Source organism: Fusarium proliferatum (assembly GCF_900067095.1).
Source record: "Fusarium proliferatum ET1 genome assembly, contig: FPRO_scaffold002, whole genome shotgun sequence".
Taxonomy (NCBI): domain Eukaryota; kingdom Fungi; phylum Ascomycota; class Sordariomycetes; order Hypocreales; family Nectriaceae; genus Fusarium; species Fusarium proliferatum.
The window spans coordinates 4,472,040-4,496,916 of record NW_022194791.1 but is presented as its reverse complement, the minus strand read 5'-3'; the positions used below and the strand labels follow the sequence as shown (position 1 = coordinate 4,496,916).

Genomic DNA, 24,877 nt, shown 5'->3' with positions numbered 1-24,877 from the left:
GTCTGAGGTTTGGTGCGCAGAAGAGAAGTCCATGAGAATGAGCCCGGCGGCGGGGCGATGTAGCCTGTGCATGTGCGCCCTGTTGTTAGGCATCGTTTGCAGCGCGGCCAGGTTTCATCGCATTTCACTTTGCGGGCTCTAATTGACAGTCAAACTTAAAGAGCATGTTTGGTGAGAGAGTTACGTACTTGCATGTTTTACAGCCCGTTCTTACTTTTTGTATTCCTGTGCGGGCCATTTATGAATCTCGGGGAATTTAGATGAGGGAGTTTGAGATGAAGGGGGATGCGATGATAAATATGCAGAGGACGAGGTGAGCGTTGGTGTTGAAGGATTGAGGCGTAGTTCATTAAGGTAACTAACGGTGCGGGGATAATGCAGGGGTACTCCAGCAACCCCAACCAATAACAACCCCATGACTTCATCTACTCACAAGCTAAAGAACTATACATATTCCCATGTCCAGATAAATACCCCGTCTTAAAGTCCTCCCCCTCCTCCCCCCCCTGCCTCGCAACCCTATCCTCAATAGCCCACGCGATCCTCTCCGCACCGACCTGCGCGCCGCCTAGATTCGGTGCCGCAGGGCCAAGACGCAGTGCCGCCAGTCTCCCCATCATGAAGAGCGGGACATCATCGTTCCACATGAGATCGTTATTGATACAGGGGAACCCACCGCGGCCTTCGATGGGGTGTTTCTCTAGAATCGTTTGTAGGTAGGGAAGCGAGGAGAAGTCTGTTTGGATGCCGGTTGCGAAGTACATGTAGTCCATGGCTGGCATGTCGACGGGTGGATTGGTCTGAACACTCCACGTACCCTTCTCAGCGTTGAACTGGGCATCGGCGAGACTTGATTCAGTGAAGAGCTCGAGTTTCTTTGTGAGAAGATGCTTCTTGAGTCGTTTGTGGAATACAGGCGTGATGCTTCCTCCACCTCTCGCCTCCTTGATCATCTCGATCCTCTCATCGTCTGAATCAGCGTAGTAAAACTGCGCTTGCTTTGCGTTCTTAAACTTTCCCATCCATTCGAGTCCAACGTCGAAATGCTTGATGCGCAGTGGTCCGCGCATGACATGCCACACCTTGGTGACGCCCTTTCGAATAGCAAGATCCGTTAACTGCGCAGATGTAAGACCACCGCCAACGATAAGAATATTCGTCGTTTTCTTCGCAGCGATTCGAGCTTTGACGATAGGGTCTGGGAACTCGGTGATGTGCATGCTGTGACATGTCTGAGGGAGCTGTCCATCGGGCATAGAAGGGATGTGAGGAATTTTGGCAACATTTGCTGGACCGACTGCTAGCACTACTGTGCGAGCATATCGACGAGTTTTGTTGGTTGTCACGGTGAACAGCTTCTCGCCGTCGATGGAAATGCCCTTTACTTCATCATAGTCCAGATGCTGAAGGCTTTCTTTGCGGATCATGTTTGAGCTGAGATTATACCGCGCTGCTACCTTTTCGCAGTGGTCGCAGAAGAGAGACGTTGAGGGGTTGTAGTAGTCATTGCGCTCTCTCACGTTTATGTCAACGCGAGCTTCTTGTCTACGCCTCGTCAGTTCAATAGCTCTCAGTAAAGGGATAGAGTCAGGGGGTCTACCTTCGACCACAAGCTCGTTGTCCACTCTTCTTCCTCCCATGTTTGCTAACCTCCTTTCCCACACAATTCCTAATCTCAACCAGTTCATCCGCTCTATCATTAGCATACGCATGCGCCAGCAGCGCATCCCGATCAAGTGGATCAACATGCCAGAGCATCGGACTCCTCAGATGCGAGATATCATACATCTTGAACAGCCTATTCCAGCGGCCCATCCAGGTATCGCTATCTGCATCGAGAACCAGCATTTTATACTGCGGCTTTGCAGCGTGCTTGGGCGGAGATATTTTACCGCTGCGGACGTGCTTGAGGGGCATTTTGTTGCCGTACTTGGAGATCCAGTGGAAGCGACGGTGTTCTTCGTCGGTGAAGAGCGCGGCGGGGGTGTGTTCGTGGAGACGGGCTGAGATGGCGAGACCGCAGGGGCCGGCGCCTATGACGAGGACGTCGTAGATGTCTTCTTCTACTTGGATTGAAGACATGGTGATGGTGGTTGCAGTGTAAGTCGTGGCAGGGGTCTGGGGAAGATGCTGGTTTATATGGTGACAGGTTCAGCCCTCTATTGTGAGCCCTCATGGAGTATCTCATGAGTATTGAGAACCCTTGTGGTCATTTTGGAAGCCATATTGTGTATAGCTTCAGTCATTTGTGGTGTTGAGGACGTACCCTGATGGACATTGCATCATGAGGACATCAAGGTCCATGGCCCACTAGTTCATCATGACAACCCCGGAAGACCCTGATAAGATACTCATGATGATTCATTTGGACGCCAAAAACAAAGCCATGTTGAGGGGTTCACGAAGTCAACGACAGAAGAATGCTCACACGACTTGGCATCAATTGTCAGTGACGGGACTGGGTATTCTTCACATTTGATACTGAGTTTACAAAGATTGAATCACGAGCATGTCTATTGCTTCTATGTACTCATCAATTTATCGTTTCAGATCGCTTATGCTTATGCCTATGCTCAACCTCATCCTATCCCATCATATGTGAGGGCATCTTGGCCCATCTCACCCGCCAAGTCCACAACCAAGCCAATTCGCAATCTATGCCATAAGCCAAGCACAGCCCAAAACATATCTTACACCTATATCATGCAACCCCCCCTTCTCCCCTACCTATTCTTTCTTTCACCTTCTAATGATTCCACTCCGAATCCAGCGCATGCCCCAAAGGTCCACTCGCCGCATAATCCGTCGTCACAAACGCCCTATCCACAACCCCCAGCCCCTCCGCACAATACTGCAGCGTCTCCGCGATATCGTGCGATCTATTCAACGGCGTCTTCTCATCCAGCAACACGTCAAACTCAACCCAGACGCCATCTCCCGCATGATACGCCGTCACGTTCTTGAATCCCGCTACGACCGGCGCGAAGCGATAGGCGAGGTAGATTAGCTTCTTGAGCGTGTGGTCGTCTGCTGCTTCGCCTGAGAGACGGACCACGTTCTCGAAACATGTGTGCCCCCAGTCGTAGATGATGAAGAGTGAGAGTAGCCCAGCGCCGACGGGGTCGAGCCACCATACGTTCGCGCGGTATCCGATCAGTGGAAAGAGAAGAGAGAGCGTGTTGAAGATAACGTCCGTTTTGCAATCCTGCACAAGAGCTTGTACCTGACTTGACTTGATAGGTCGACATCCCAGGCCAATAGCTCCCTTGAGGATGATCGTCGCTAGCAGAGATGCAATAGCAGCCCAGCTCAGAATTTCCGCCTCAGAGTGTTTCAGCAATCTTGAGAACGACTCTTGCAGAATCTGCAGAAACGAAATGACCATGATGATCGAAAACACCAGGATACCCAGTGGCTCCAACCGTCTCCGTCCAACAGGAAATCGTCGCTGCATCGCTTGCAACCGCCACAGCACAAGTCTACTCGTAGACCACACGATGAGCGTACACAGTAAATCTAGCGCTGAATCTACAAGCGATGCAACGAGCGATAGCGACCCCGTTGTGAACACAGCAAATGCCTTTCCCGCCAAAAGAAGAATATTGGCTATCACGTTGATATTGATAGCCAAACTCGCCTTTCTCGCAGCTTTCCTCCTCTTCTCCTTCTCCTCCTCCGGCAACAACTCGCCAATCCTGCCCTCTACACGCTGAATCCCTCCGCATCTCTCCTGATCACCATCATGGTCCGGATCAGGATTCATGCTCTCTAGTACATCATCCGCTATCGCCATCACCACAGCATCTACCTCGAGCCAATCATTAAGCCGCTCGTTCTGCTGCTCGTAAAAAGCACGGATCTTTTTGTTCTTCATCACCTTGAGCTCCTCTTCTGATTTTCTGTACTTTTCGAGTCCTTGATGGTCGATGCCGTGGAGTAGTGCACGCTTGATCTCCCCGCGACGGGCGTCTTCGAGAGCTGTGCGCGCTGCATCTTGGAATTGCATTATTCGTGGTCTGGGACGGGATTTCTTGTTGGGGTCGTAGTATGAGTAGCGACCTGTTTCGAGATCGCGAGGGTGTTCATCGTGGTTTGTTTCTTCGCCGACGTGACGGCCGCGATGGCGAGCGCCTTCATTATTCCACTGACGTTTTCCCACCATCTTTGAATCTCACTCAAGAAAACTACAGGCACGAAAGAAATGAATATAAAGGTACAGAAGGTGATGCAGAGACGGCAGCTGCTTTTTGTTTATTCCCGGGCTGGGAGCTATACCCTTGTCCAGCGTGTAACACGATATGACGTAGGTGACGTAAAATCCGGGGTTTCAAAGGACACGCGAATGGGGACAGGTTCAGGAACGAGAGAGAGCTCCACTGAATCGCAGAAATAACAAGGAAATAGTTGCATTTCATTTTCTATTTTTACGTTCCGTCCAACTTGTTCTTGTTTGCGACGGTTTTTTATTGTGGACATCGTAGCCAACGCGTATGCTTCTGTGCCGTTTGTCCCGATGTCTTGGTATCTCGTCGTCATGGGTAAGCCTGTTACGCCATGATCTCGATTTACGGATATACGGCTGGTTTAAGGGTCGATTGATCAGATGGCGTTAAACTGGTTTGGGGGGATTTTTTATACTGATGTTAGCTGCCTTTTCTATGGCTGCATTCATGGTATCACATTATACGGCATTTTTTTAACTCGGAAAAAAGACTGATTGGACTCCATTTGTATGCGCCTCAGCTGAAGGCCACGTCCCATCATCGAACTCTCCTCAGGTCTGCACGTCTTCATATAACATAAACAGAGCATCTCGGTCATACAGCTCTTTTCATGGCTTCTCGGAATATGTGGCTGCCTGCGGTGCAGTATCTGCTTTGCCCAAAACGTTTTTCTTAACATCGGAAACTATTGTGGATCTACAGCGCTGTTAACTGCAATAGCTAGTTCCATATAACTCTCGTTCCTCGTGCCTGAAGCCCTCTCATTTCCCTTCTGCCATCTGTCGTGGCCATAAGTGCATCCTCATTCGGGCGTTAAGTTTGACCTACCCCATGTTGGGTCCTGGGGTAATTGACCACGCCTGTCCTTTGAAGAGTAGACGCCCATCTTGCCTGAGTTTCTCTGGGTCAGTGTAAACACACAAGCCAATCCCGTCGCTATCAAGCTGGAACACGCGGAAGACCATATATACTTCCGAATGGTCTTCGGTGTGGTGAATTTGTTGCATCTGTATAAAGTCAGCTTATGATGAGAACAACTATCCTCCAAACGCTTACCAGCTGGTATTGCTTGCCACTCATGTAGAATGCGGTACTGCATGGCCCAGTCGTGGTCTTGACTTCTATGTAATATCTGGGACGCGCCCCATGCCACTCATCGTGGCCAAGATAGCCACAACCGATCAGCGTATTTGTCAAGTGTCCTTCAGTATCGGCATAAACTAGGTCGGCGGTTTCCCTCCCTCTCCAAGCCTCTAGGTTCGTATAGTCTGGGTGGATAGTCGCGTACGATCTGATCGTGCTTTGCCAATTCGTTCGGTTCCAATTTGGCAAGTTGAGACATGACAGAAGCTCGAATACCTAAACGAATATATCATTTAGCCTCAAAAAACCTGCGATGCATAGATGATGTTGCTCACATATAACTCGCCTGCAGCCCCAACCTTCTTGTCGCGCTCTAGCTGGCTAGTCGAACGAAATGTTCCCATGATGTCCAGGCCATCGAAACTCTGGTAAGAGTTCGTATCACCTCCAGGTAGAGCATTCCGCATATGGGTCATATCAAATGACCCTCTGGATGGGAATGCCGCATTCCGGGCTTTTTCAATAACCCTGTCCAGGATTGAGCGATATCTAGTGTCTTCGGAAGTTTGCTGCTCAGACGGCGAGGTTATAGCCGAAAGCAGGTTTGAAGGAGCCTGCCCGCTTGGGTGGTGTAATGGCTGTGGTGGGACGGGAAACAAATCTGATTGAGAGGAGCGATGTACCCTTCCTGAATGAGGCTGATATGACATCTGGCTTCGCTGGGAGACGGTCTCGACGAGTGTTTCAGGAAGGCTTCCCTCTGGCGAAATTCCGGAGGAACCCGCATATGGTGGCGTACCAGGATTTATAGAAGAACGATCGGGTGTAAGTTGTTCTGGAGAGGTATCATTAGTTTCGAGGCGACTACCTGGTAGTCGTGGTTCTTGACCTTCCTCCTCCTGATCTTCTGTCTGGTGCTCTTCTGCCTCATCACTGTTGTCTTCTTCATCCCGGTTGTCGAACGGCACTGTTAAGATTCCCTGGTCGTCAAGAACATCATCAAGGACGAATCTTTCACTTGCAAAGACTGCAGTCAAGACTTTAACTATGTCCGTTTCAATCGGTCCATTCGTGGAGCTCTTCGAGGTGTGCATTAGCCATGCCGCGAACTTTCTAGGAAGAACTGAACCGAAGCAGAGCTCTTGCGCTCTGCGCTCCTTTGGGACATAAATCGTCAGTTCTCCTGTCGAATCTTCGATATGCTCGTTGGCGGTTGCTACTGGAATCTCGAACGACTGTTTGTTCTGAAAGATTTTCAGCACAGATGATATTCTTTCGACCTCAACGACTCTCATTGTGCGAAGCTGTTCATAGAGACCGAGGGGGTCGTCCTCAAATCGAGGGCTGTTGAAAGTAGAAGCGACACTACAGGATAAGCCGTTGTTAGTATCTCGAATCCAATAGAATAAAGAAACAAATGTACCCCCGTTCACTACGTACCGAGCAATATGATAAGCCTTGCGTTTGAGGTCTCGGTTAGGTGTAGAAATTGGACGTTCCGAATCACCTAAGATGAACGTATTTTCTTCAACGGAGTTAGACAAGTATCGATCTTGGAGTTTCAGCCATTCGATCAACGGTCTAAGGCGACGGACTTCTTCCATCTCAAAGTCCAAGAGAGCAACCTTGTCACGAAACATCGTCTTCAACTTGTCTCGATCTCCAATGGCAAAGTCAACGCTCGCAGAGCTCAGAACGACAGTGCCAGTTGGGTACCTGACCGGAAATACTTTGGCTTGTCTGATCGGCTCCGGGTCCAGTAGTGTCGTTTCTGTTTGTAGGAGACCATTGAGTGACAGAATAGCCACTTTGGTCTCTTCCGTATTGTTCCCGGATGATTGTCGCAGTTCATCGTAGACCATCTGCAAGGTTAGCAGCTTCACGCCTAGTTTGCCGACAAAGAACTCCTCATAAGCTTCCCAACATTCATCCAGGATGGCTTTACCACGGATAACGGTTTCACTAGACCATAGGCAATCTGATGTCTTATACCAGCCTGATTCGCCATGCCGCGTTTCGCAATAGATGAGGGGGGATGCCTTAAATGCAGCTCTGTTCTCAAGTTAGCTACATGCAGGAAACGATCCTTCTCATCCTGGACCTAGCTGTTCGCGTACTTGAGAAGTGGCGAAGGTACGTTTGCCTTATGCAAGTAATCATAGATTGCCCGCATGCGAGGTATTTCCTCGCAACCTTCGTCCCGAAGCTCGGTCAACTCGGTCACCAGATCATCCAACGACGCATCCGGAATTTGAAGTGTTCTTGTAAATAGGTTTTCGATGTTCCTGAATCTTTCATTATCCATCCTTTCCAAGTAGGAAGCCTTGAGAGAGTGAAACATGACCATATCTGGCGGTGCTGTCCATAAACAGAGCGGAGATGTCGTCCACATAGGATCATTCTGATTAGGGTCGAGGACACCTCCTTTCTCAAAGAATTGTCTGTTAATAGGTCAATTATAAGTTTATGTTTGCACGATAATACTGACATAATCTTGAGTTTCGCGACTGGCCCATCACTAGCAACTGTAAGTCTGGCGTATATGGCGTTGTACAAGTCAAACACCTTTTGTGTTTGACTGTCGGAAGGCCTTTCGGGACATGATTGCTGAATGTAGTGAAGTATTTGGAGTAGGAAATCCATGCTATCGTCTTTACTGACTGAGAAGTAGTCACTCAGGAAATGCCATTTTGATCCAAGCAGTTCGGTTGCATCTGATTCCTCGAGTTTGAGAAAGGGAAAATGCTTGGGATGTTCATATAGCGGTCGACGAGGTGTCTAAGATCCTCGAGGGGAAGCCAGGTTTCCTTCAGCTTGAGTGGATAGTCAACTCCACAGAGTTTCTTAGCAGGCAGATCCTCAATCTCTGATCGAAGAGCCCTGTTTTTCACCAGACTTGATTTCTCGTGCAACCAGAGATGCTCAAATAACCCCAAGAATTTTTCTGGATGATGTTCAAAGATATGCAGAAAGACATCCGATAACCCGCGTTTGTCTCGTGACATGAGTCTCAACCGCTCACGTACACCGATGGAATTGCAGAGCCACGTCTCCCACCTGAGGTGCAAGACGCTCGGCTTGTCTGGGGTACTTTCCATATGTTTGGAGTGTATAAAATCCACGGATAAGCCTTTTGGGAGGTCTTCGGCGGTTAAAAGGCTTGAAGGACTGTACGCATGGTGGGTTCCAGGGAGGTATACATCCGTCTCTTGTGGGTTCGCTCGCTTCCCAGCTATTGTGACGATCTCTACTTTCGTGTATTCTTCCGGCCCATTCTTCCCAGTTTGGTGCGTGAGATAAAGAAAGCTCAAATACTCATTTAGGATTTCGAACGATAAGCCCTTTTTCGAGGCGAACGATCTGAGGATCGATGCTCTAACGTCTTCATATGTGGCCTGACAGACTCCTAGGTGTTGGAACAAGGTGCTTCTTTCCGAATTACTGGATGCAAAAACAGTGATAACTTTGATGTCTAAGGAGTCAGGAATGCTGATATCTCCCGTCTTTGGGAAATACACTGGCCCGGATGCATTCGATGTCCACGCTCCCGATCTCAGAGGGAGCAAAGGCAACGACTTCAATCTCTGTTGAATAGATGAGGAATTCTTGAGTGTTTTGGTAAGCAGGCGTGCTACAGCTGAGTGCCATTCATCGGTCGTGTTCTTTCCGTGAAACCTGGAGTAGAGACTGCGGAGATCGGTTTCCAGTAAGTTTAGAACTGTTTGGATGTTCAGTAGTCTTAGTCCGTAGCCTCTGAGAATTTCCTTTGCATCTTGGGAATAGCTAGGCGAAAGATAAAGATCTTTGGTCGGGTCGTCAAACAAAGGATGCCCTTCCGCATCCTGGGCATCGCTGGTGAGAATGACAACGTCGCCTACCAGGCGCAAGTCGATTCGATTGCGGGATTTCAGTACTGGGGTTTTCTTCATCAAGCTTTGTATCTCGTGGTTGAGGCCTGACCAGAATGCATCGGAACTGGTATCTGAGGAGGACGGGAGGAACATAGGCCAGCCGTAGCAGAGTCTAGGATGCTCGCAAAACTGCAGAACTGCCTGGAAGAACGCGGACGCAATCCAACCGCGAAGGTCTAGATTCCTCCGTGATGTGGTGACGATATCCTGTCGATTGGCGTTGGTATCAAAATCGGAGTGAATTAAAAACTAGAGTGGAGTCAGTTATGTTTTGCGTGCGATGATAGATGAAGCCAACCTTGTAATCGGATCTTCTTAGAGGTAAAAATGCGAACAGGTCTTGGTTCCTCTGAGTGATAAGCGGTTCAGAGTTGTCGGTGATTGGGAAAGCCAAAACGACTTCTGCCTTTGAGGAATCATTCTTAGCCTCTTTGGTATCAGGAAGCTCGCGATTGTCGCTCCGGGCCAAGTTGGTCGCCATTTGTCTCGTGATGTGATAAATTTGGCTCCGAGTAGTCTCATCTCCACGAGCGCCAGATGTAGTCTCCAGAGACACGCGATACTTGTCGATCTTGTGCTTGCGGAAGTACTTTGATCGTTCCAGCTCACCGTCCTCATCGTAGAACTCCAAGCTGATTTGCTCAAGCTTGCGCAGGAAGAGCAAACAAGTTTCCTGTAGATCGTCAAATTGCATAGAGATGATCCTCCTCAGATGTTGAAGTTCGTCTGGGTCTCCCTGGTCATGGATGTATAGTGTCGTGCGGGTTAGAGGGCTGGGGATGGCCTCAACTGGACTTACCCAGATAGGTCTAACCATGCCTATACCTGGGTCTGTCTTGTTATGCCGAAACTCGAATGAGAAATTCCCAGACTGAATATGAACTCTAGATGCTGCGATAAATACGGATTTGAAACCAATGCCTTTGGCGCCGATATATCCGTGGGAAGCTGACTTGGTGCTTTGTCCAACAGCGCAAATAGCTTGTAGGTCTGGCTCTGTAAAGCCGTCTTCGTTACACTCGACGATAATCTTATTTGGATATATCTTGAAAGAGACGAAAGGCAGCGCTTCTGCATCGCGAGCCTTGTTGAAGATATTATCCTCTGCATTCTGAAGAAGTTCAAAGACGAACCGAGCACCACTGCCATAGATCTGCTTTGCCAATCTAGCAGATGGTTTCAGTAAGTGCAATAAGAAAACTGACCCAGATTAGTAGACACTTACATCTTGACGGAGTGCGATACGGCGCTTTCCATCGCCAGCCAATTTTCATCGATCTCACGGCGATACTGGGCATTAAATTGTTCGATGTCGTCCATCATTGTTTCGTTCAGAAACCCATACTTCTTGGTCAAGCGTCGCACAATTTGCTCCGCCTCCTGTATGGTAGCCATGGTTGGCAAGTATGGCTTATTCCGTTCGTTTCCTGTATGGGTACGGATAGGTAGCTAAGGTACGCAAGGGCTTGGTAGCAGATGAGGTATGCGAGAGTCATTAGGGGAAGAGGGGACAGGAACGGGACCAGAAGTCTTTAAAGAAAAGCCAGTGTCGTGAGAAAGCCAGCTGAGGCATCTCTCGACTCCCTTGTCTAGTGCGACGACTGTTCTGCATGTTGGTCACAACATCCTAAGGTAGCTTGTTAACTTCAGCTCACACTTCAGGTGTGTTTCTCTTGATGCAGGTCAGCGGCACGTCGTGGTCGGCGCGTCAATATGAACAGTACGTATGCTGGGCAGGCCTGTTTGGCTATCAGATGGAGGCAGCAAATATTATTGTCTTTCCTGTATGTTTGAGCCATTGGTGTTGAGAGAGCTAAGTTAGAATAGGAAATGTGGTGCCTCCCGCGGCGGTAAAATGGCAGTAGAGATTGGCCAAAGGGCGACCTCATCCTTGCATGTGAAAAGAGTCCTGAAACCGTGGAACCAACACATCGGCAAGAGGGCGGTTGCTTTCATAGCTGGCTCTCGTGCTTTCATCAATGCGCTCTCACGGTTGTAGTATGGCTAGGTACGATTTACCTAGGCATTGTGTGTGTTTCGGGGAGGAAATACTTCTACGACCCCTGACAGGTTTGGCTTACACCAAAAATTCGCTGGTGATCCACCGATTTAGGGATCGTTCTTTATTTTCGCCTTAGCGTATTTTAGGATAAACTTGCGCCATGACTCCCTGCCAGATGCGGGAGACAACCACTGTGTCGTGTGTCCTTCGCCGCCTAGGTAGTGCAATAAATTTAGTAGATTGACCCTGACCAGGTCTCTCAGTTTCGTTGCTCGTGACGTCCGGACAAGCCCCTCTAGTTCAAGCTACACGGCATGGATGTCGTTCATTGACTTCCATAACGACGATGGAGGGCACGGTAGCCGAGCAATACATAGGAACATCGACTTACAAGATGAACAGCGAGACTGCAAGGCCAATCAAGCACTGCACTGACAGTAAGTTTAAACATGAGCGACACTCTAACGACTACACTGACGAATAAGATACGAAGATAGAGACGTATGGAAAAGCAATGCCTGGCTCACGCGCGTCTGCCACATCGCGTAATTAATTATGCGACAAGACCAAAATCATTGTCTTCGTCTCTATTTTTTCACATTGCATCACAATTTAGACCAAGACACATGCAGTCAAGAGAACTTAGAAACTCTTTTCTAAATCGCAAATATCTTGATAAGTTTAGGACAATGGGAGATGATTATATAACTTATGTTGGGCAGCACGAGTTTAGGGTCCTAAAGGTTAGGGTATATATGAATCATTCTTGGTCTCTACCTAGCTATTGTACCTTCCAATTTCTATAAGTTATCTAGAGCCTAGAGGATATAAAGTGCTAGATTAAGATAAGACGACTATGTAATATACTCCTGACTGTAAATTAGAGAGGCGTGCTTTATTGTATGCCTCTAAGACTCAGTACGTATGGACAAACAATAGATCGTAATTGAGGATTTGTCCACCTAAGGAATAGCCAAAGATCCCTCTTCTACTCCTCCACTCCTCTGCTTCGGACTGCGCTTCGCCGTCTTTCCCGGCGACTTGATCAATTGTGACGAACCCTCAACATTAGCACATCCCGTGGCCATGAAGTCGGCTGTGACACTTGAAACAATGTAGTCATTGAGTTCCCGCTGTTCGCACCTGTCCTCCTCTTCCAGTCGGATCTTTTCCTCCTCACTCATACTCTGGCGGCGGAGGCTTTTTATTTCATTCATAACGTACAGCAGGACGGCCTCTGGACAACGGTTTCGGTCCGCCGCATGCTCCAGCTTGCGAACATACCGTCGCGTGACATCCGTAGCGCCTTCGATAGAGAACGCTATAATATATGACATTTTTCTATTCCAGCCTAATTATGAAAAGTCAGTGCTGTTTCTTGGGAAGGCGGGCAATGCTTGCGAGAATCTCGAGTGCAATGACTTACCTTCGCTGTATAGTTTTGGGCGATCAAAAACACCCTCGCATGGATCAACGTGAACCCATCTCTTCCTGTGTTCCGAGTATACCTCGGTCCAAAGGTGGTCTTCAGCAATCCATACCCACCGCGCTCTGGCGCCCATGGCCCGGCAAAGCATCGTGAAGCAGTTCACCCACTCACCCACTCGCCCTCTTCTGGTCTGGAGTAGTTTCCACACGTCTGTATATCGAGGGAATCGCTCATATGTTTGGCAGGCTTCCCTTGAACATTTGTAGAGCTCGACACGCAAAGCCCCGCAGGCTGACTCCTCCGGGCGTGGCGCACTGAGTCCCATCATAGTCGTTGGAGAAGAACATGTTGGACATGGTGGATTGTTCACCCAAGTGAAAAACGAGCGGTTGAACCATTGCAACATTGCGCGGATGATGCAGTCACTGTATCCCCACTCAGGCTGCCTTCCATCGCCATAGGATTCTGCTTGGGCCTGGAATATCATGCTCTCTTCTTCAGCTTCGCCGTAGAGTCTCTCTAGCGGGATGCTGGTCAGAGCCTCGTCAAGCAATCCGGGGTTCTCGTACTTCGTTGGGGTTAAGGAGAGGGACTTTAGATGGTTACGGAACTTCTGGGACTTCAGGTCGTTTGCGTTAGGAAGCTGGGGGAACAGCGGTGTCCAGACTAGTCTCCGGTTTTGGGATGGCAGCAGTAATGCTTTTCCAGTGTCAGTTGCAGTGTACTGCGGGCGCGACTCTTGCTCTCCAGACGGGCTATAGAGCGAAGTTGATTCATCTTCAGTGGACGAAACTGCTTGTGCAATACTAGCTCGGCGGCGGCTAGTCCGTGATAGTTTCAGCTCATCCAACAGTTTGATCCGCCACTGGTTCTCAAATCGACTTCCCAAGTCGTGGATCCACTGTTGAACGTGGTCCAATGGTGGTGTAGAAGAGGATGCTGTGACGGACTTTGTGTGTTGCAGATGCATAGCAAGGTCTAGTTTCTTATCAAAGTTGTATAGTGATGCAGCTTCAGTGAGGGGCAGATGAGGGGGATGCTTTGCCCGCGCTTCTATGTCTTCGAATACGCGTGAAAAGGGTACCACAATTGCAGCACCCGAATCAGGGGACCCAGCCACAATGTGCCCATACAAGTTCCCAGACTCGGCGTCAATGACCCAGGAGCCACAGTCTCCGGCCTCCAACCGCGAGTCCAAGAGGACGTTGTATACCTCCTGGTACATACTGCTGTTGGGGAGTCGAGTGTACAGGGGAGTGCCTGACATGTCTCCTGTAAGTGTTCCTCTCGATGTGGAGGTCAAGATCTTGACGTCCTTGGGGCCATCTGTGACGACGCGCTCGATCTTGGCCTCGCCCTTTGCAGAAAAAGAGGAGAGGGCGATTTTGTTCGCGATGCAGTGAACAGGCCTGGTCACTTCGATCAGGGCGTAGTCAAGACCAGAAGGTGGTTCGTCGAGGGAGGACAGATAGACGTGTCCCAGACGCTGTGGAGGCAAGAAAGTGCTCAGTGAAGGTCCATTCTCGAGAACCCGACGACTCAAGCATTTCGTTCCTTCCTGTGTTGCTTGCATGTCTTGTATGCTCGACGAGAATGGTGTCTGGAGCATCTTGCTCTCGGTAGAGCTTGTGTACGGCGGGCTCATGGCGTCGTCGTTGGCTTGGGCCAACCACGCTTTTTCATAAGCCGTCGATGTCACATCGTCCACTTCGCTCAACTCATCATCGTCGTCGTCAATCTCAAATTCGTCGTCGCTAACTTCGTCCTCGTTGTAGCTCGGGGCCGTGTCGAGGCTAAGCACATGACCTGCCGTGGTGTAGTAGAATCTATCCGACAGCTGGATGATGCCACCGACGGTGGCTTGTTTGTAACAAATTCCGCCATCTGTGCTTGATTCAACGAACAACGGCATCCCGCATGGGTTGCTCTCAAGGGACGCAAGAACAGGTCGATGATCAGATGATGACAATGTCATGCCATCGTCTGCTAACTGAACGAGCTGATTGAAGTCGGGCGGTCGAGACATGTGTGCCGTCTTAACACCGGGGAACTCGTCGAGAATGCCGCTGTCTTTGATCGCATTTCTCACCTGTTTGCGATGCGCAACGACTTCGCAGCAAAACAGGATGGCTGGGCTGGCACTGTTTTCCGACTTACCAAACATATACATAGACCATGTAACCCAGCTCGATACTGGTTCGACCGACCTCTCGAGGTAGGCTTTAATCTTTGGGGCCAGCGCCGCGAATGCGTCTCTCGCCGGGCCTTTGGCCACCCAGCATAGCTCCTTGCCGACCTTGCCTATGCAGCGGCCGATAGACAGCTCTGGTTCGGGCCATGCGAGACGCCTCGTTGCCGACCTGCCACTAAGTATGGCGATGCCGCTCTCCCAGGATCGCAGAGGGGATGTCACGATTTCCAGCGGCATGTTTCAGCGTATTTCATTGTGATTCATGAAAAGTGTAGCTCTCGATACCGATGAAGGGAATTCAGCCGCAATCATTGGGGGCTGTGCTCAGAGGCCTCGTCGCGCTGATGAGGCAGATCATCCGCCAATGACAGATGCAGTTTTATGCACCCAACTAGTGCTGGCTGCCTCATCCGCCTTATCCTCCATCAGCGTCGCTAGATCTTGATCTTTCGTGTGAACCAAATAGAATAGAAAACGACCAAAACCGCGATCATGGCAAACAAGACGGAGCTCGATTCGAGCCTGCTGGATCTCCCGCTGCAGCAACTTACCAAAACAACAATAGCCAGCGAATACTGGGCCTCTCCGCACCAGAATCAACGCCTCAACAGCGTGGACTTTGACCTGCAGTCTTTTTGGACATACTACAGCAAAGAATGCACCAGGGCTCTCCACAATGGAGGGCGATACGTGGCTATGCGATCGCACCGTGATGTGGTCGACTGCATTCGCAAACTCAAGCGCGGGATGCTGCGCCATGACATCAAGGAGGAGCTGCGAGAGAACTTCACAGCGCTTCACGACAACGAAGACGAGATGCTCGACAACTCGATTGATTTGGCTGCCAGTCTGCTTTTGATGATAAGCTTCTGCAGTTTCACGTACGGCTTCTCTGGCCGAAGCCATCTTCGTTGGAGTCATGGGTCCTTGAAGAGCTTTGTGTCAACCTACTTTGATCCAGGAGCTCCCAGCTGGCCAAGGAGAATGTTAAGATGGAGAAGATATTCACTGCGCGCAACCTTTGCCGCATCGCAGGGCTGGATATCGTTTGGACCGATAACTTGGTAGATCATCTCCGACTGACAGATGACGATTGCCGTGTGCACGTCTTCCATCATGCTTCGTTCCTCCATGTCCAACAACAAAGGTTTACAATTCTTCAAGACCACTTAACGTGTGAGTCCACTGACTTATCATGGCAGTGCCGACTCCCTGCTGCCCAAAGGTCTCGCAGATGAGACATTGCAGACATTAGCACTCCTCTTCCCATCCTCAGACGTAGAAACAAGGAAGTGGTTCTCCAAGTTAGACGCCGACATTGACAGACGAGCCATCCAGTGTGGACAACTAAAGACGGACCATCGGCAAACTGAAAAGTTTAGATTCTGGAATGATCGTCTTGTCGTGCTGAAGCAGGTCTTTGACGAAGCACAGCCGAAGTCGTTATCCCAATGGTGGCATGATAGGCGGAACGGCGTCCAATGGTACCGCTCTTCGATAGCAGATCTTCCAAACGCACATTGTCATCCGCTAATACCGGTCTTATCAACAGGTACACATTCTGGGTAGCCGTCCTCGTTCTTGTGTTGACGATATTCTTTGGCTTGGTGCAGAGTATTGAAGGTGCTTTACAAGTGTATGCCTCCTTCAAAGGTCTCGATGGGTCAACATGAATCTCAGGTAGGTATAGATCCTATTGTCCACGAGCCACGAGCCACAAGCTCCGAGGGGATGTATGTGTGAGAACAATGAAAAGGCGCAGGCATATTGAATCACTTGTCAATGTTGTTCGGTACAGATTTATATAACCCATTATGACTAAGTGAATCGAGAACAGAGTTAGAGGATCTTTATGTAACTTGAGTTGGGCACATAAGTTTAGGGTCATAAAAGTCAGGGTATAAATGTATCATTCTTGATATTCTATCTATCGGAACCCGACAATAACCCAACCATAAACGCACCGTTACACAAGGATATCAGAAGTCCCTTCCCAACGCCGCGCATCATCTAATCCATCTCTTCTAGTAATAAAGTCTTAGTTTCCCATTCGCATAGCGTTCACAAGTCTATGCCTCGCGCCCTCTCGGCGACCATCGCCTCGTCCGGGACTCTCAGTGTAGGAGTCTTGGCGACGCGCATTGTCATAGTAAGACTCTGTCTCTCCAAGGCCTACCTTTGAGGGACGAGGAGGTGGCGGTGGGGGTGCATGGCCTGGTGCAGATGCCTGTTGCTGGGGGTGGTAGACTGGCTCCCAGTCACGGTTGGCCTGGTAAGGGCCATTCTGGTAGGAGTCCTGAGTCGGGATGGGAGGTCGGCTTGCTCGTTGCTCCTCACGTTCAGTACGCTCGTCCCGACTATCGCGGTTTCGTCGCGTGGAGTCGTTACGGCTTGATTGAGGGGCCGGTTGTGTCTGGAGAAGACCACCTTGAGGTGCACCGTTCTGGGGTGCTCCATTCTGAGGCGCTCCAACCTGACGACGGCTTACCTCTCGGGGCGTCTGCTCTTCGTCATCCGTTTCTGCATCGTCGTCATCATCCTCGTAGGCTCGTAATTCGCTTCGCATAGCAAGGCTGGCGCAGATGTTTCTAGCTTCCTCAATAGCCTTCTTCTGCAGTTGGAGAGCCTTGCGGCGCTCACGGGTCTCCTTGTTCTCGGCAGCGATAGCCTCGATGGTGGTATCTTGCATGCGAAGAATCTCAATAGGATTAAACAGTCGCAGCATGCCCAGCAGTAGGTGCCGTTCGACGACCTGAGTAATGACATTACGTGTAAATATGCGTGCAGTAAGGTCGTAGTAAATAAGCATCTTCTCCAAGACCTCTTCGGCCTCTGTGTAGGTTCCGCCGTTCTCAGTAGCTTCAGCACGCCACTTTCGAAGACGCTCCTCGTACTCGGGGTCAAAAGGCTGGATCTCGAGTTCCATATCGTCGGTGAGGCGCCCAAGCTCAGAGTCGGCGCTTTCGACAAGATCCTTCATTCTGAGCTCGAGGAAGTGCATGCGAAGAGGGTCGCGCATACGCATGGGCCAGACGTGATCAATGACATCCGCAAGGAACTCATTGCAGATGACACCGACGTTGTCCTTGTATTCTTGTGCAAGGACAGGCCAGTTTCTGGAGTAGTCCTGAAAGAGGATATAAGGGGCTCGAGGGTTGGAGTCGAGGGGAAGTTCATTACCCCGGATCTGTCGGAGAAGAGGCTCGACTTCAAACTCGGCAAAGTCCTTCTTTGAGCGATCTCCAACGGTGCCTGGAGTGGGAAGGCCATTGCCTTCGGCAGCACCATTCGTACCGTTGACACCATTTGTGGCAGGAGGCTGGCTCTTCTGGAACGTGACCTTACGACCGTGCTGTCGGAACCTTCGAGCGAAACGCTCACTCTCGTCACGAATGCGAGCTCGGAGCTTCTGTGATGGGGTACCCTTGGGGCTTGACTGTCTGGCAAAGAATCTCTCACCAAAAGGGTTCTTGTAGTTACCGTTGACCGCAGGAGTGACGAGGTTGTTGGATGCTGTGAAGAGCTCGCCCATCTGGAAACGCATCTCCTCTGGAGTATCTTTGCCGACACCCATGGCCTTGAGCTGGCTCTCGCAGCCTTCCAAAGCTTGCTGGATCTGGCGGCGAAGAGTCTTGACATGCTTGCCGATGTGGCGTTGGAGCTGTGTACTCAGCTTGGCACGGAGAGCACCAATACCCCACATCTCTGGTGGGAGAGTTGCCCATTTTCCACGAGAGAAGAACTCGGCTTCCCGGTTGGCACGGTCCTCGGGGGTTTGCCATTGCTCGCCTGGTCCAGGGTTGAGCAGGACATACCAGCCGAGCTTGAAGTTGTTCTCTTGGTCCTTGTTGGTAACAAGCTCGATGAACTTTTCCTCAAGGCCAATACGTTCGGTCATATCGGGCTTGGTGAGGACACCGATCGTGCGTGATCCCTTGGGATCAAAGTAGCGGGCCTTCTTGAGGATGGGAGCCTGAACATAATCGTTGTTTCCGCCGATAACAGCAAGGATAATAGTTCGAGAACTCTTCATGTATCGATCGGAGAGGGCTTCGATGGTTTGGATGTCAGACTCGGATTGATCGCGGTTGGCGACACGGACAAGACCGGGGAGATCGACCAGAGTCAAGAGTGGCATGTCGGGGCCCTCCTTCTCGACGACGAGGATATCGCGAGCGGCAAAGCGACCAGGAATGCTCTTGGGAGCGATCAACTCTGTAGCATCACGCATCATGGCATCAAAGGGTGTGTCACCGGTGACATCACCGCCCCATTGCAGCAGGCGAGCTTGATCATTGTAAGGTCGTGTCTTGTCGGGAATGATGGAAACCTTTAGTTTTGTCTCCTTCGCTCGTCGCAAGCGAATCTCTGTCGCAAAGCGTGTACAGGCGCCGGCATCGCGAGGGAATGGTGTGCCGGTGAGAGCCTCGAGAACCGAGCTCTTACCAGCAGATTGATCGCCGACGACGACGATTTGGGGTAGTTTGACATCATCGAGCTGTGCGAATTGGAGCTTGTCGATAAGGTCTAGCAGGCTTCGTTGCTCAGTAGCAAGGCCCTGATCGCCCAGCGACGATTCGAGCGAAGGGCGCATCTTTTATTATTTTTGTATAACAGAAGCAGAATAAGAGGGGGTTGAAAAGGGAAGATTTCGAGCCAAAGGTTTCGTCATTTATAAGTTATGGCGCTCGGGCTCTAGTTCGCTCTTTCTTGGCTGCCTCTGTGACAGGATTGTTAAGGTTGCGCGGCTGCCAAGCGTCCTTCAGGCCTGGAGGCGACCAAATGATGCCCAGCGTGCACTAGCGTCATACCTACTGCGCCACCCTCAACAGAGACATCCCTACAAGTCTAAGTGACAAAATAACTTTAGATTATTTAGAGTAGATCTTAATGGGCTTAGTGACCCGATTATTCTCTTCCTGATATTTACCAAGCCTTATGTCGTATTGTATAGAGAAGCTTCTAACATTGAGGCAGCTTGCTGGAAAAGCTTACTTCAAGGCCCTCGAACCATTAATCATTCTAGATAAAACATACATTAATTTTGCCAACGGCTTTTATTGCTTAGAATCCAACAGATGTCTTGAGTTTTATTGGCCCCCGAGAATTGACTGATGTGTGGCGTGTGGCGTACTCGACTGTGGCTGTGCATGTGAAAGTCTTGGCATATACAGAGTACGACGCCTCGATTACGCCGCATATGAAAAGTGTTGGTGTTTTCCCCTCTCCATTTGTTAGCAGACGTGCTGAGATAAATTCGTTTGCTATTACTCTATGTTTTTATCCTGCTGCCTAGATCTGGCGTCGGTTCTGTTTGACCTTGGATCAGACTGGCAGTCATACTCATGATGGGTGACGTAGCCAACCGCGTGTCTCACACATCTACTCACCCTAGACTCATATTGGCTAGAAACGTAAAACGTCAAAACTCGAGACAATAGTTAGGCATTGCTGTATAAATTTGTTTATAGAAAGATCGCCTAATACCTGTAACTCTGTAAAAGCCTTTCTCTTTGTAGTTCAAGATAATTTGAAAAAGGTATACAAGAAACAATGAAAATGGATCTATTGCATTTACAACCTAGGTCCATGGCTGGTTTGACCACACCTCAAAATCCACCAGCTTCGGAAGATGATAAAAAAGGTCATTGTTGCGATACATCAGATCGTCTTCCTTACAATAAAGACGCAGTGACTTACATGCGCTCCGCTGCGGAATCTCACTGCCAAGTCTATCACTCGCGATAAAAGCGTGTAGATTCCGGCCATAGGGTGTTGACTTAGCCTTATCCCCAGATTCATCGTACCAATCATCCCAAAAGTCCAGCGGTTCATGACCATATGCAAACTCTCCGTTGTGCTTGAAGCGCCAAGTCGCGGTTGCGTGACCAGCTGTGCCACTTACTTCCCAGTACCAAACCTGGCCGTTTGCGTCTCGTCCCCAATCCCACCGCGGAGAGTTTTCGATTCTGAGGAGATATTCGTCTTCTTCTCTGTCGTAGAAAGGCTGCATATTGATGTGGAAATCAGAGTCTTAGTCATCGGCGGGGACTTGTGGTCTTTCTGGAAGTTCCCTTTCAGCAGCGAACTTCTTCAGTTTTCCTTGTCCATCTCTCCAGAGACCCATTTCTGAATCCCACGTATGTTGTCCTTGGACAGTCCAGGAGTCGTCTTTGGGCTTTTCTCGCTTTCCAAAAGGTTCATCAACCTCTTCATCAGTGACGGGGTCGTAGAAAACTTCGTCCGAGTCAACCCATAAACCCGCCTCGATATGGTAGATCCTTCGGGGCCCAAGACTATGGGCTATCCCATGTTCGTCCCTTCGTTCAAAGGTAGCAGAATCCAAAGCTCCGATATCCTTCAAATCATATCCCCTCTTTTGCCAGAGGCTGTCTCGCGTAGCATGGAAGGCTTAAAGCTGGCAGGTAGTTGTGTCGAAGACTAGGGAGTGTGTAGATATCTGCGTCTTTTGACCTATATAAGATGGCAGTGGAATTTTCTGATCGGGGTCCTCCGCTCGGTTGACGTAAGCAAGAACTATCTGTTCATTCATACGCTCATGCCTTTTCACACCGGACAACACGGAGTCGCTGTCGCTGTAGTAGTCATCGTCGCAGTCCTCGCCATAGTCATCGCCGTCGTTGTCGGTGTCGTCTCCTGACGAGATAACGAACGTATCCAAGTGCAACGAATTCAAGCGTGAGAGATCGGTAAGAAATGAACGAACGACTGTCGCGGAGGTGAAATACAGCCTTTTCAGTGTCTTCGCGTGGCGCCGAATGAAAGCGACAGTTTGGGAGATCCAGGCACCCTTGGGGTTTCCAATACTTTTCACTTCCACGAACTCCACACTAACAAGTTTGGGCAGCGTGGGAATGACTCCAGATGTGGACATGAAGGGATCTTTCTCCATGCATATTTTCAAGCTCCTCAAGCTTCTGGCATTCGCAAGGCAAACTGTAAACCCTTTGAAAGCTTGACTGTCGCCATCTTCACTGCAGAGACAGAGATCCAAGTGAACAAGATTCTCGAGAATATTGCACTCCAAAGAAGCCTCCATTCGGAAGAAAGCTGAATAGGCATCAAGGCCCTCAGCTGAGTAGAACAGATGGGTAATCTTGTTGGTTGGCGCTTCAGCATTGGCCGCCTGACTTGCCAAAGATTCGAGTAGCGGAATGAAGTAATCCGTAAAGCCAATGTTGTCTCTTAGATCTGCCGTACGTCTCTGCACAAGATTCCTGAGGTTGCTGACGGTTATGGAGAGACCCAAGGAGGGGTGCCCAAGGCACCGCCGGCCATCCATGGGCCTTGAGACCAGGGTATGTAGATAGGCATGTTGTTGCGGACAGCAGATACAAATTCATCCGGAGAGTTTAATTTTGGAATTAGCTGTCGCTTATCATATACCATATTCGTAGTTAAAGGGTCCGACTGACGTGGAAAACCCGAGTTATACTGGGAGCCACCCAAAAGTTGCGCGAGCCTGCCAAGCTGTCTGAAGAAATGTTTGTTCTCATCACTGTCATTCGTTTTTTCTATCTCATCTCTATAAAGCACCGAGGGCCTCCAAAAAGGATATTCGAAGTGCGTAGTGTCAAACGCAAGCTCTTCCCAGACGAGAACTCGAACTAGGGAGGCAAGAGGTGACATTGAAAAGTCAAAGAAGTGCTGAAAATCTTGAAGAAGAGGAGAAATCCGAACTTGATAGAAAAGGATGCGCGAGGGTTCGGTACTTAGATGGCGGCAGGTCAGTCTAAGTGACTTGAGATCTCGCCTTGCCAAGCCAGAATCAAGCGAGACGACTTCGGCGAGAAGCTCGCGGGGCAGGGTATCAAGACTCATGATGGCCAGTAGATCGGTGATGCCGCGAGAATCTATCTGGGGTAGACAAGGAAACTTACAAGTTCTCCTGAGGGACGAACACAGTGAGGTGAGTCTAGTAATTTTTCAGATTGACGAGAAGAATGAAGAGTTTTTGAACTTTGAAGGCTATTAGGTATTGCAGGACCAAGTGGGAGTGTAAAGACGCTTGCCATGCCCTGATTTGACAAAACTTACACAATCCTTTAAATGGAAAAATTTATGATTCTGATAGCAATATGGTTACTTCTTACTAAACCTAGTGGGATTTTTAAGTTAGTCACTGAGTATCATATGGGATAGATGGGTGAGTGACTTACAAAGAACCTATGTTTCAACACGGATGATCAATTGCTCAAAAGTGCTGCAGAGTCACGTATAATAGACGTCATGTAGACTTGGACAAATGAATCCCCTCGAACCCATAGCAGAAGGCCTCAGGCTCATTAAAGATACGCCGCCCAAAGTTGCCGCTGCCTCGTTTCCAAGTCACTCCCCGTTACAGCTTCGCTTCAAAAAGCTATGATTGACATGGGAGACTGGATAGAGGTGGCATCGGCTGTGTATGGAATATTGTAGTTGACGGATGCCGAAGATGAGTCTGTCTCGAGCCCGGCCCAGGACCTCTCCAAGTCCTCTCGAAAGCGCTTGACTATCCAGAAGCCTGTGAGCTCCCGTCGACGTTGCATGTCGCGCCGCACAATGTCTCTATCCTTACCGTCAGATAGCAAGAACCCGAGAGCGTATACAGGCCAGGTCCCGATGAAACACTCGGACCAGCGATGATCACCAGCACGTCTGGACAGGATTTGAAGTGCTGCACAAGCTTGCCAACTATCTGTGGGAGACACCCTGGGAAGTCCTGTGTTTGGGCCATAAGCCATGAGGTGCTGCATGAGAATGAAAGCGACCAGGACGTATAAGCAGTGTGCATCTCGGTTCAGTGTGTTGGAAGCATCGATTTGTTTCGCAGCCTGTCGGGCAAAATCTTCCCAGGCTGTGACCTCGGCCTGAAGCTTCAACAGATCTTCCATGGATGCGGATTCTCTTCCAAGACAAAGGTGGCCGAGAAAGGTGGCGAGTCGCATCACGGCCAAGGGCATACCGAGGACGGGACTATTGAAGGTCAAAAGGTCAAAGTCCATATTGTCAGGATGCTCTAGGAGCTTCTCAGAGCGGGCCCAAAACCCCGAGTTTGACGGTTGGAGGGACACGTAGCTAGTCGCGCTAGACCAAAGACCGTTGTTTAATAGGAAGACCTGGTACAGGACACTCTCGAGTGACAGACGGAGAAAGGCCGACAAGCCAGCGTTTCGTACGTTGAGTACCCGTGAGAGGATAATCTTGAAGGCAGCACTGACGTGTTGAGGTTGATCGTCCCATGAGGAAGAGCCAGATATGAAGTTGAAAGCGTACAAAAGCACAATGGTGATAAGTATATCGTCATCATTCTCTGGTGAACTTTGACAGAGCAAGCCTGCGAGCCTGGACAATGAGTCGGTATAGTATTGATGAGAGACCTGATACATGCCCGGAGGCCCTCCTCTGACCGAAACGAAGGACGTAGCGCACGCCATGAGAGCAGGCGACAGACTCTTGCGCGACACCATGATAGCGCGTATAGCTGCATGCCAGGTCTTGTAGAAGACGGAGCTGCAATGCGGTAGTAAAAGAAGTGGTGTTCCCCCACGGCGAAACTCGCGGAAGAGTGTCCATTCGATGTCACACTGTTCCCGCTTACGAGCCACGACACAGTCGGCCAGCAGAAGCTGCGATGCCACTGCTGACGGCGAGAGCACCGGTTGATGATGACGAGCCTTCACAGCCTCGCGAAGCTTGCATGATCGGAAGCGGCGGTCGACAAGGTCTTTGTCCACAGGCCATTGACAATGCCGCGGGACTCGTGAGGAATGACAGGCTCGGCAGACGGGAGTTTGCTCGTCGCACTTGATGCGGTGTCGTCGGCATGGGAGACAGCCCGTCTTGGCACGCAGCTTGGGCTTTTGAAGACTTGTGACCATGATGGATTATGAGCCTGGGCCAATTGGCTGAAGTGAGGCGTTTTACGACGCTGTGGTGGATTGTCGTGAGATATATGCCAGGGATGTATGAATTCGTGTGTGTGATTGTAAGAGAGAGACAGTCAATGGTTTGTCCTTCCTGCAGACGATGGAATTG

At 49.8% G+C, this 24,877-nt stretch overlaps 9 protein-coding genes across 9 annotated transcripts; 1 reads left to right on the top strand and 8 right to left on the bottom strand.

Moving 5' to 3' along the window:
• Nucleotides 1-425: 425 nt before the first annotated feature.
• FPRO_02300 (uncharacterized protein) lies at nt 426-2,082 on the bottom strand (the record flags this gene model as incomplete). Its single annotated transcript, XM_031227614.1, has 2 exons — nt 426-1,545; nt 1,601-2,082. 2 exons carry the CDS (start codon nt 2,080-2,082, stop codon nt 426-428), a joined length of 1,602 nt encoding a protein of 533 aa, XP_031078033.1.
• A 664-nt stretch (nt 2,083-2,746) lies between these two features.
• Nucleotides 2,747-4,162, bottom strand: FPRO_02301 (uncharacterized protein; the record flags this gene model as incomplete). Its single annotated transcript, XM_031227613.1, has 1 exon — nt 2,747-4,162. One exon carries the CDS (start codon nt 4,160-4,162, stop codon nt 2,747-2,749), a length of 1,416 nt encoding a protein of 471 aa, XP_031078032.1.
• An 885-nt stretch (nt 4,163-5,047) lies between these two features.
• FPRO_02302 (uncharacterized protein) lies at nt 5,048-10,612 on the bottom strand (the record flags this gene model as incomplete). The annotated part of the gene is made up of 10 exons (XM_031227612.1): nt 5,048-5,230; nt 5,280-5,582; nt 5,642-6,671; nt 6,747-7,358; nt 7,424-7,747; nt 7,795-8,051; nt 8,333-9,466; nt 9,516-9,953; nt 10,017-10,383; nt 10,443-10,612. The coding sequence occupies 10 exons, from the start codon at nt 10,610-10,612 to the stop codon at nt 5,048-5,050; spliced, it is 4,818 nt and encodes a 1,605-aa protein (XP_031078031.1).
• Nucleotides 10,613-12,181: 1,569 nt separating this feature from the next.
• FPRO_02303 (uncharacterized protein) lies at nt 12,182-15,076 on the bottom strand (the record flags this gene model as incomplete). Its single annotated transcript, XM_031227611.1, has 2 exons — nt 12,182-12,570; nt 12,646-15,076. The coding sequence occupies 2 exons, from the start codon at nt 15,074-15,076 to the stop codon at nt 12,182-12,184; spliced, it is 2,820 nt and encodes a 939-aa protein (XP_031078030.1).
• A 255-nt stretch (nt 15,077-15,331) lies between these two features.
• Nucleotides 15,332-16,512, top strand: FPRO_02304 (uncharacterized protein; the record flags this gene model as incomplete). Its single annotated transcript, XM_031227610.1, has 4 exons — nt 15,332-15,720; nt 15,801-15,986; nt 16,042-16,323; nt 16,392-16,512. The coding sequence occupies 4 exons, from the start codon at nt 15,332-15,334 to the stop codon at nt 16,510-16,512; spliced, it is 978 nt and encodes a 325-aa protein (XP_031078029.1).
• A 365-nt stretch (nt 16,513-16,877) lies between these two features.
• On the bottom strand, nt 16,878-19,433 carry FPRO_02305 (uncharacterized protein; the record flags this gene model as incomplete). Its single annotated transcript, XM_031227609.1, has 1 exon — nt 16,878-19,433. One exon carries the CDS (start codon nt 19,431-19,433, stop codon nt 16,878-16,880), a length of 2,556 nt encoding a protein of 851 aa, XP_031078028.1.
• Nucleotides 19,434-20,106: 673 nt separating this feature from the next.
• On the bottom strand, nt 20,107-20,852 carry FPRO_02306 (uncharacterized protein; the record flags this gene model as incomplete). The annotated part of the gene is made up of 2 exons (XM_031227608.1): nt 20,107-20,267; nt 20,540-20,852. The coding sequence occupies 2 exons, from the start codon at nt 20,850-20,852 to the stop codon at nt 20,107-20,109; spliced, it is 474 nt and encodes a 157-aa protein (XP_031078027.1).
• Nucleotides 20,853-20,873: 21 nt separating this feature from the next.
• FPRO_02307 (uncharacterized protein) lies at nt 20,874-22,142 on the bottom strand (the record flags this gene model as incomplete). The annotated part of the gene is made up of 2 exons (XM_031227607.1): nt 20,874-21,250; nt 21,314-22,142. The coding sequence occupies 2 exons, from the start codon at nt 22,140-22,142 to the stop codon at nt 20,874-20,876; spliced, it is 1,206 nt and encodes a 401-aa protein (XP_031078026.1).
• A 1,069-nt stretch (nt 22,143-23,211) lies between these two features.
• FPRO_02308 (uncharacterized protein) lies at nt 23,212-24,720 on the bottom strand (the record flags this gene model as incomplete). The annotated part of the gene is made up of 1 exon (XM_031227605.1): nt 23,212-24,720. One exon carries the CDS (start codon nt 24,718-24,720, stop codon nt 23,212-23,214), a length of 1,509 nt encoding a protein of 502 aa, XP_031078025.1.
• Nucleotides 24,721-24,877: the final 157 nt, after the last annotated feature.